This window comes from Hippocampus comes, unplaced genomic scaffold (assembly GCF_001891065.2).
Source record: "Hippocampus comes isolate QL1 unplaced genomic scaffold, H_comes_QL1_v1.1 scaffold56, whole genome shotgun sequence".
Lineage (NCBI taxonomy): Eukaryota > Metazoa > Chordata > Actinopteri > Syngnathiformes > Syngnathidae > Hippocampus > Hippocampus comes.
The window spans coordinates 571325-582175 of record NW_017842056.1 but is presented as its reverse complement, the minus strand read 5'-3'; the positions used below and the strand labels follow the sequence as shown (position 1 = coordinate 582175).

General features: G+C 45.5%; 1 protein-coding gene across 1 annotated transcript; it reads right to left on the bottom strand.

Moving 5' to 3' along the window:
- Positions 1–6342: 6342 nt before the first annotated feature.
- On the bottom strand, positions 6343–10827 carry LOC109510346 (adenosine receptor A1-like). The gene is given in 4 exon segments (XM_019860593.1): positions 6343–7280; positions 7283–7403; positions 10133–10157; positions 10236–10827. Coding segments are annotated over 4 exon segments (795 nt in total). The 5' UTR covers positions 10552–10827; the 3' UTR covers positions 6343–6947.
- Between the last annotated feature and the right edge of the window lie 24 nt (positions 10828–10851).

The following is a 10851-nucleotide window of genomic DNA, read 5'->3' as shown; positions in this document are numbered from 1 at the left end:
GGTTCAATTCCAGCTGCAGCCTCCCTGTGTGTAGTTTGCATGTTCTCCTCGGGCCTGCGTGGGTTTCCTCCCACATTCCAAAAACATGCACGACAGGCTGACTGAACACTCCAAATTGTGAGTGTGAGCGCGGATGGTTGTTCATCTCTGTGTGCCCTGCGATTGGCTGGCAAGCGGTTCAGGGTGTCCCCCGCCTGCTGCCCGAAGACGGATGGGATAGGCTCCAGCACCCCCCGCGACCTTTGTGAGGATAAGCGGATCGGAAAATGAATGAATGTAAAGTCCACCCTGCTTCTCCTGCCCCCATCACGCACCACATGACAACCCTCCTCGCTCCACCGTCTTCTACACATGCACGCACTCGCGGCAGACAATGGGCCGCTCTAAAGCGGCGACGCCAGCAATCTATGCGCAGGGAAGATGCATTTTTGGGTGGAGCCATAGCTTGCTATCGCGTTGGATAATCGTAAACGTTTCTTGAACCCTGAGGATATCTGATTTGCGTTGTTCTGCCTTGGCGCAAAGCCAAATTGTTCCGCATGACAGATGCAGTGGAAATCCAGCCTTAGACCGGACAACCTTCCCTCTTGAGTTTGATCTTCTTCGTTTGCATCAATTCCCACATTCGACACAAAACGATGCGGAAAAATGACGTCAACAGTTTCAAGCTTAATGTCTCTGATACCGTCCGAAAAATGATTTGCAATAAATGATTCTTTTGTATCGTTACAACATGGAGGCCAACAAAAAACCAACAAATAAGCATCATGAAATGACTTCTCATTACACCTTAGCATTGGGACCATTAAAAACTCTACGATTAGGAACTATCATCACAGAAGCATTAATTATAAAGTTGCTTTGTGTCATATCATTACAACATTATAGATTTAAGACGTCCCTCCCGAAAACAGGATATATTTTTTTCCCATTTTATTATATATTTCTATAACATCATGTGCTCTTTATGTTTGGTTGGAGTCAAGGGGCACTTTGTAAGGTGCCACCAGCCCCCAACGTTTTGAAAAGCCCTACCTCACGCACTACGACTCACACAGGGTCACTGTCATAATGCTTGGAAATTATTGCAAATTTATTGACCTTTTCATAATGTTTGTAAGCGTAGGCGCCAGCGTACTTGCGGGTGGCAGAGATCGCTGCCCTGAACTGAAAACGTCACATCTCGTTGACAAATGTTGTTGCCTTGTTTGCAAAAAAAAAAAATACAATTTCCAGCCTTTCATTCAAAAACAGATTGACAGTGGAGCAAACACACAAACACAAACGATTCAGTTACTGGTTCGGTCCAGAACATGTTGGAAAACAGGCAAAAATGTTGATGTTCTTGATTGTTTTGCCAATGTCTTAATTTAATCAAACAAAGAAAAGGATTTGTCTGCTTTCATGTACTTGCGAGAAGCCAGAGTTGCAACCTGAACACAGAAAACAGTTCCGATGAGTTCAAGGGTTCATTCATCGCCATGAAACTGCATCGCATCAGATTTTAAGAGGTCGACTTCACCGCGTCGACATTTTCCATCTGCTGCAATGTGACTCTGGCTTGTTTTTATGCTAATCAGACAGAATCATTAGCGCCACTGCCAGCAAGGTTTTCACGTTCCACATAAGATGAGATGCAACAAAAGTGCTGTCAGCCTTGACGGCCTCATTTTTCTTTTTTTAATCATTGATTGCTTCTCAGCGGGGATGACATGCAAAAACTATGCCAGTCCGGGATTAACCGCCTCAAAGCTGACATCCATGCGCAGGCGCTGGGCCACTTTACAAACAGCATTTCCCATTCGGAGCGAGTCAGAATAAGACAGTTGAACCCACCAAACAAAGCCACAGCGTATCTTCAATGTAGGTCGCTCGCTCGTTCATTCATACATTCATTGACATTTTGGGAAATGTAAATTGATTAGGACGGATGATAGAAGATTTTGTGAAACAGGAGCTAGGCCTAAGACTCGTGTAGTTTTTTCTTCCCTGACATCTATTGCAACGATTTAGTCACCCAACAAAGGACAGTACTGGACTCCGGAGCATCTAAGGTGACATGGAAGAAAAAGAAAAAAAAAACATTGTGCTCCCTCGCAAAGATTGTGAAATAACGCATTTTTTTTTTCAAGGGAACGCTTTGGTGGACTAATGTGGACTAATAATGCAAACGGAATTTTAGCAGTCGGAAAATTATTTCCCAGCTAATGCTACGATACACCAACATGACCTTTTTTTCAGCGTCGTGCTTCCTTCTGGTCACTTTCACATGGTGGAAGTTGACCCAGCCTAGCTGACAAATCATTGGTGGAGAAATTTGGTTTCGCCCTTTTGATCAACACAGCGGTTTCTAAAGGGGTTTGTGGGCTAACCTCTCGGGTGATGTGAAATAAATTACGGCCTCAGTACAGTTTATTTGGATTGAAGTTTTTAGTACAACACTGAAACGATTTTGAATTGACTCAATTTCATTTTGTCAAGTGGTTGCACAAAATACAATCATTTCATTTACATCCATTTTTTAAGTATCGGTAGATATGTCGGCGGCCCGGTGGGCCAGTGGTTAGCGCGTCGACCTCACAGTGCAGAATATGGCGGCGGCCCGGTGGGCCAGTGGTTAGCGCGTCGACCTCACAGTGCAGAGGTCGTGGGTTCAATCCCGGCTCCAGCCCTCCTGTGTGGAATTTGCATGTTCTCCCTGCGTGGGTTTTCTCTGGGGGTTACGGTTTCCTCCCACTTTCCAAAAACATACATGGCAGGCTTATTCATTTACGTCCCACTTTCAATTGATCGCGCACTATGCAGAATATTTCTAATATCTCAGTTTACCAACAGGTAAAATCCGCAAATAATCGAAGGTCGTTATAATTGCATTGGGAAAAACTACGAAGAAGCATTGACATACTGTGCAATTAACTAGAGATGCATCTAACAATTATCTTGATAACTATTAATCTCTTGATTATTTTGTTGATTACTCGATGAATCGGATACAAAAAAAAAAAATACAATTTCCAGCCTTTCATTCAAAAACAGATTGACAGTGGAGCAAACGCACAAACACAAACGATTCAGTTACTGGTTCGGTCCAGAACATGTTGGAAAACAGGCAAAAATGTTGATGTTCTTGATTGTTTTGCCAATGTCTTAATTTAATCAAACAAAGAAAAGGATTTGTCTGCTTTCATGTACTTGCGAGAAGCCAGAGTTGCAACCTGAACACAGAAAACAGTTCCGATGAGTTCAAGGGTTCATTCATCGCCATGAAACTGCATCGCATCAGATTTTAAGAGGTCGACTTCACCGCGTCGACATTTTCCATCTGCTGCAATGTGACTCTGGCTTGTTTTTATGCTAATCAGACAGAATCATTAGCGCCACTGCCAGCAAGGTTTTCACGTTCCACATAAGATGAGATGCAACAAAAGTGCTGTCAGCCTTGACGGCCTCATTTTTCTTTTTTTAATCATTGATTGCTTCTCAGCGGGGATGACATGCAAAAACTATGCCAGTCCGGGATTAACCGCCTCAAAGCTGACATCCATGCGCAGGCGCTGGGCCACTTTACAAACAGCATTTCCCATTCGGAGCGAGTCAGAATAAGACAGTTGAACCCACCAAACAAAGCCACAGCGTATCTTCAATGTAGGTCGCTCGCTCGTTCATTCATACATTCATTGACATTTTGGGAAATGTAAATTGATTAGGACGGATGATAGAAGATTTTGTGAAACAGGAGCTAGGCCTAAGACTCGTGTAGTTTTTTCTTCCCTGACATCTATTGCAACGATTTAGTCACCCAACAAAGGACAGTACTGGACTCCGGAGCACCTAAGGTGACATGGAAGAAAAAGAAAAAAAAACATTGTGCTCCCTCGCAAAGATTGTGAAATAACGCATTTTTTTTTTCAAGGGAACGCTTTGGTGGACTAATGTGGACTAATAATGCAAACGGAATTTTAGCAGTCGGAAAATTATTTCCCAGCTAATGCTACGATACACCAACATGACCTTTTTTTCAGCGTCGTGCTTCCTTCTGGTCACTTTCACATGGTGGAAGTTGACCCAGCCTAGCTGACAAATCATTGGTGGAGAAATTTGGTTTCGCCCGTTTGATCAACACAGCGGTTTCTAAAGGGGTTTGTGGGCTAACCTCTCGGGTGATGTGAAAGAAATTACGGCCTCAGTACAGTTTATTTGGATTGAAGTTTTTAGTACAACACTGAAACGATTTTGAATTGACTCAATTTCATTTTGTCAAGTGGTTGCACAAAATACAATCATTTCATTTACATCCATTTTTTAAGTATCGGTAGATATGTCGGCGGCCCGGTGGGCCAGTGGTTAGCGCGTCGACCTCACAGTGCAGAGGTCGTGGGTTCAATCCCGGCTCCAGCCCTCCTGTGTGGAATTTGCATGTTCTCCCTGCGTGGGTTTTCTCTGGGGGTTACGGTTTCCTCCCACTTTCCAAAAACATACATGGCAGGCTGATTGAACACTCGAAATTGTCCCGCGGTGTGAGTGTGGGCGTGGATGGTTGTTTGTCTGTGTGTGCCCTGCGATTGGCTGGCAAGCGGTTCAGGGTGTCCCCCGCCTGCTGCCCGAAGACGGATGGGATAGGCTCCAGCACCCCCCGCGACCTTTGTGAGGATAAGCGGATCGGAAAATGAATGAATGTAAAGTCCACCCTGCTTCTCCTGCCCCCATCACGCACCACATGACAACCCTCCTCGCTCCACCGTCTTCTACACATGCACGCACTCGCGGCAGACAATGGGCCGCTCTAAAGCGGCGACGCCAGCAATCTATGCGCAGGGAAGATGCATTTTTGGGTGGAGCCATAGCTTGCTATCGCGTTGGATAATCGTAAACGTTTCTTGAACCCTGAGGATATCTGATTTGCGTTGTTCTGCCTTGGCGCAAAGCCAAATTGTTCCGCATGACAGATGCAGTGGAAATCCAGCCTTAGACCGGACAACCTTCCCTCTTGAGTTTGATCTTCTTCGTTTGCATCAATTCCCACATTCGACACAAAACGATGCGGAAAAATGACGTCAACAGTTTCAAGCTTAATGTCTCTGATACCGTCCGAAAAATGATTTGCAATAAATGATTCTTTTGTATCGTTACAACATGGAGGCCAACAAAAAACCAACAAATAAGCATCATGAAATGACTTCTCATTACACCTTAGCATTGGGACCATTAAAAACTCTACGATTAGGAACTATCATCACAGAAGCATTAATTATAAAGTTGCTTTGTGTCATATCATTACAACATTATAGATTTAAGACGTCCCTCCCGAAAACAGGATATATTTTTTTCCCATTTTATTATATATTTCTATAACATCATGTGCTCTTTATGTTTGGTTGGAGTCAAGGGGCACTTTGTAAGGTGCCACCAGCCCCCAACGTTTTGAAAAGCCCTACCTCACGCACTACGACTCACACAGGGTCACTGTCATAATGCTTGGAAATTATTGCAAATTTATTGACCTTTTCATAATGTTTGTAAGCGTAGGCGCCAGCGTACTTGCGGGTGGCAGAGATCGCTGCCCTGAACTGAAAACGTCACATCTCGTTGACAAATGTTGTTGCCTTGTTTGCAATGACAAAGATCATTCAGATTCTGACAAAAAAAAAACATGTCACGCTACCAGATAAACCCCAAAAAGGTTTCGATATTTTCAATGTCCTTAAAAAAAAAAAAAAAAATCACAAATAAAAATAAATAATCCAGCGGAAACCGAGTAGTTCATGTCGGAAATTGTTGTTTGGAGAAGATCCTTACGGGCAGGACTGCTTGATGACATAAGAGCCACGTCGAAAGGCATCGACGAGGAATCGAAACTTGTCACTGGGTTGGTGGACTGCAATTTTTCCCAGGTAATCGATCAAATGTTTGATTGGATGGCCTTGCTTCACGTGACCAAAATAATCATGGCTAGCTCGCTAGCTAACGTCAGCTCGACAGAGTGATCCATTTCCCTTGTCAAAAGAGCGCGTCTGTGCCAGTAATCCGAGCAACAGAAGTCAGTTGATTAGCCAGTTCTTAAAGGATCACGTTAACCACAGTCTCTCTGAGTTTCCACGTTGATTTTTTTAAATCAACTTTCCAGTGTCATGACCGAAAGAATGAGATCCCGGAGACAAGTGATCGAAATGAGGTTCCTACGCAGGGTGTCCGGGCCCTCCCTTAGAGATAAGGTGAGAAGCTCACTCATCAGGGGAGAGGAGGAGGGAGGGGGGTGGGGGGGGTCACTATTCCTCCATGTTGAGAGGAGCCAGATGAGGTGGCTCGGGCATCTGATTAGGTGGTGAGGTGTGCCGGGCACTTCCCAACAGCAGGAGGCCGAGAGATGCTCCCGGCTGGCCTGGAAACGCCTTGGGATCCCTCCGGAAGAGTTGGAAGATGTGGCTGAGGAGAGGCAAGCGTGGGCTCCCCTGCTAAAGCCGTTGCCCCCGCGACCCAACTGCGGATAAGCGGTAGAAAATGGATGAATGGCTTCCCATTGAAATGTGAAGTTCTTCCACCATTGGGTCGACCTTTTAGGCCGTTTATCTCATGACTGACATCACACACATTTAAACTACAGTGATAAAAATGTTATTAAAAAAACGAAGAAGGCTAAAATCATGATTCAAGTCACTGACCGTTTCCTCAATCACTCTGCCCTTGGTCAAATGACGCGTTTGTTGACAAGCGGCGCCACTGAAGATCGTTTTGAGCTTTTGTCAAGCACAGGTGCGACCGACATCACGGTCAAAAGATCCATGTCAGCACGCTCCTCCTGAGTAAAAGGCCAATCCTGCTGCTGCGGTTGGGAAGGACCCTCTCTGTCGCCTCCCGCAAACCCCTACGTGGAGGCAACACCTCTCATCGGCTCACGTTGGGAAGCAGGGTTCTTGTGCTTTCAACATGAATTCATTGCATTCCTTGTGCTAAACGGCATTCTGCGCCAATAAAGGTGGCTGTTCTTTCACTTGCAGGGCTTCGCTGCTCTGGTTCTGAGGCTGCGGGCCGTCGGCCATCCGGCCGTCGTCCTGCGGGGGCTTCGGCGGTAACACCCGACCCGGTTCGGGATTGACGCTTTGCCACTTCCTGTCACTGGGCTGCATCTCCAGAGCCGGAGTGTCCTTGCAGCAGAAATACTGCCGCCAGATCTTGTGGAAGGCCGTGCGGAATTTCTTGATGCGGAAGGCGTAGACGATGGGGTTGACGGCCGAATTGCCGTGAGTGAGCAGGATGGCGATGTAGAGGAGGACCATGGGCCGTCCGGCCGCAGACGTCCGAGATTGTTCCAGCCCAGCATGGGGGTGAGGCCCACCACGAAAGCCACCGCCCAGCACACCACCACGGCCGCACCCGCTCGCCGGGGCGTCACCACCCGCTTGTACCTGCGGGGGCCGACAGAGAAGAAGCTTAGCGCTGAGATCGCGCGCGGGAGAGTGCGGGTGTTGAAGACATTTAGCGCTAAAAGCATGGGTGTTGTAAACTTGGTCAAAGCGTAGACCATTACATTTAATGGAAGTATGCGAAAATTCCGTTACATACATTAAATCTGATGAAAGAGGTGAGGTGAATAGAATATTCAATATGATGAGACTTAATTATGGTACATTAGAGATGTACAGAACATAAGATATTAGGGCCCAACTTATTAATTGGCTGGTTTAGCATGGGTGTTGTAAACTTGGTCAAAGCGTAGACCGTTACATTTCTTGTAAGTACGCGAAAATTCCGTTGCATACATTAAATCTGATGAAAGAGATGAGGTGAATATTCAATATGATGTGACTTAATTATGCTACATTAGAGATGTACAGAACAGAACATATTCAGGCCCGACTTATTAATTGGCTGATTGGTTTAATCATCTTATATTTGCTATTTTGAAATCGTCAAAAATAGCAAAAATCTGCAGATTTTTTTTAACAGACATTTCCAGTGGGAGGCGGGTCTGGACTGCAGGCAGGCCGGTCTAGCACCCGCACTCTTTTACTACGAAGCCACACCGTTGTAACACAAAACAAAAAAACAGTCAAACTAACAATCAAGTCTCATGCTGAGTGAAAAGCCAAAGAATAAAAATGAGTTTTAAGGAGAGTTTTAAAGATGGGCACGTTCAGCGTAGTTCAGAGTTCAGAGTGGTGTGAGGCACATGGCAAAATAACACCCATTCAAGGAAATGGTAAAAACTACAAAAAAAAAAAAAGAAGAAAATCAATCCAAAATAGTGTTTAGCGAAAGCGCTATATGAAGAAAGATGTTATGTGTTGAATTTCATTGCATTGTTTGGCCACTTCTAATAAATAAGACCTCAAGAGTTTCATTCTCCTGCTGCATTTTTGCGACGACTGAGTGACGATATTCCCAAAGGCTCTTCCACATATTGATATTGACCCAGATATTGTTTCATGTGCTCCGAGAATGCAAGCGCCGTGATATATGATATGTTTCCCGGTATATGAACATGAAAGAGGCAGACAAAAAAAAATAGTCGGATAAAGGCATTGAATGGGAAGCGTCTGTCGACACCGACAGCTGACAATCCAGCCTTCTGACATTTGCGCACAACTCGCCTGAAGCGAAAGGAAATGTTGCAATTAGGCTCAGCTTTCATGCGTTGGATTCGTATCGATCACGGATGTTATGTGTTGGGAACGGCCACGTCTCTAAGTGGAGCAAAAAGGCGAGTTATTCACACGTTTAGACTTTTATGAATGGTTAATTCATTTAACAAATAATGGTTAATTCATTTTGATGGGACTACAAATAATATCATAAAAATAGAATGACTTATTTTGTTGTGGAGATATAAACATTGATATATTTTACGTGCACGTTTCTGTCACCAAATTGTGATGGAAAACAACTTTGGCCCGCTGGAACGCCCAACAATGTCTGCCAAATTCCGAGATACGCTAAACTAGTCTTTCCTCGGAAAGTGTGAAGGTGCGCCGGTTTTTAAGAGAAGCACAGGTGTGCGCGCATTCCAAAGAAAACAGGACCCTTGGAGTCACCGCCTTCAAAAGCCAATTACCGAGTCTGAAAATTTAGGTGGCCACTTGATTCCGATCTGTTTTCCAGCAATCATATCAAATCGCCCACGACAACGGCCTTCCACCAACTCCAAAACATCATCCCGAGTGAACGGTGGCATACCAGGAGAAACGTATCCATGCTTTCATGTCCAGCAGACTTGAGTCTTACAACGGTCTTCTTACTAGACTCCCTCAAAAGAGCACCACGCAACTCCTTCAGAACGCTGCAGCTTTGATTCGGACCAGAGCAAATTGGAACATATTAGTCCAGTCAAGAAGGCTTTGACACTGGCGGCCGGTCAGCTGTAGAAAAGATTCTGCTGCTGCTCTGTGACTCACGAAAGAAATACTAATGGAAATAGAAATCTCGTAGGTTAGAGATTAGACAATTAGTGAAGCCCAGAGTTCAAAGCAAACATGGTAAAGCAGCATTTCGATGTTATGCTGCATGCAAATGGAATACGCGGCCAATAGAAGTGAAGTCAGCCCCAAGTGTAAATGATTTTAAATCCGGGCTAAAAATTTATGCTTTACCCCCCAAAAGATCTTTTTTTTTTCAAGCATTTATATGATCTTTTCTTTTTTCCAAAATCTTGTCCTTCCACTGTATGTTCCTTTAGTAAGCTACATATTTACTTTGCATTGAAATGTCTTCAATTCTTTTTTTTTTTTTGTAAATGCTTTTAAATGTGTATTTTTCATTATGGGAACCACAATTAAATTGTGATACGGTCTGTCAACATGTGTTGCACCAACGTTTGTGTTCAAAGACTACAAAGGCTGCCGGTGCTAGTTTTGTTAGCCCATCAATGGCGTTTTTCATTACGTGTTAGCACTAAGCTAGCGGGGGGCGTTCCCAAGGCAAAGTTGATCGGTTGTTTTAAAGTTGTTGATCCGAATGACTGAAATGATTCATTCAACATTTCCAACTCGACGATGGCCCGGTCTGGCACACCAAAGTTTGCCCTGCCTCTCCGATTTAACCCGTGTATTATTTTCTCACTACTGTACGCCGGTTTGCTCCACGGTGAGGTGAATGTAGCACATTGAGCGATCAGGGACAATCCCGATCACGAGGTTACCTGGTGGGGATCTTGACTCTCAGGTCTTCGGAATTCATTGTACTTGATGGAAATAGAGGCTGGAGGTACACATCGACCCATGTGGAAACCGTGGCAGTTCGATATCGGTCAATAGCGATGGCCAGCAGCGCCAGGATGGAACTTTGCGTGAGAACCAGAACCGTGCAGGCGACCAGCAGGCAGCTGTAGAAGTGCGTCTGCAGTCCGATGCTGATGGTGATGGCCAGCGGGATGACCAGCGCCCCCACCGCGATGTCGGCCAACGCCAGCGACACGATGAAACAAAAGGTGGTGTCCCGCAGGGATTTGTTGATCCTCACCGCCCACACCACCATCACGTTGCCGGCCACCGACGCCACCGCGATCGCCACCTCCATGCCGATGTAGAGGGACCGGGAAGACAGCAGTGCTCCGGGCATCCTTGAAGAGGACCAAGCCGGGGGTGGGGAGGAAACAAGCCAAGAAAGAAGGAAAAAAAAAACTCTTGAGTTCGACACAGACGTTTTGGTGTCGTTGTTGTTGTTTTTTTCTTCTTTTTTTTTTGCTCAATGTGTCCGTGTGCAGGTGCGGAGGTTCGTGCGTCCCCGGCGCCGATGCGCGCCGCCTCCACTCGGCTGCATCTCCTGCAGGAGCGGGAAAGAGGAGGAGAGGAGCATCCTGCTCTCCGTGCATGCGCGCGCGGGGCAAGAGGATGGATGGAGGTTGGTGGGTGGGGGCTG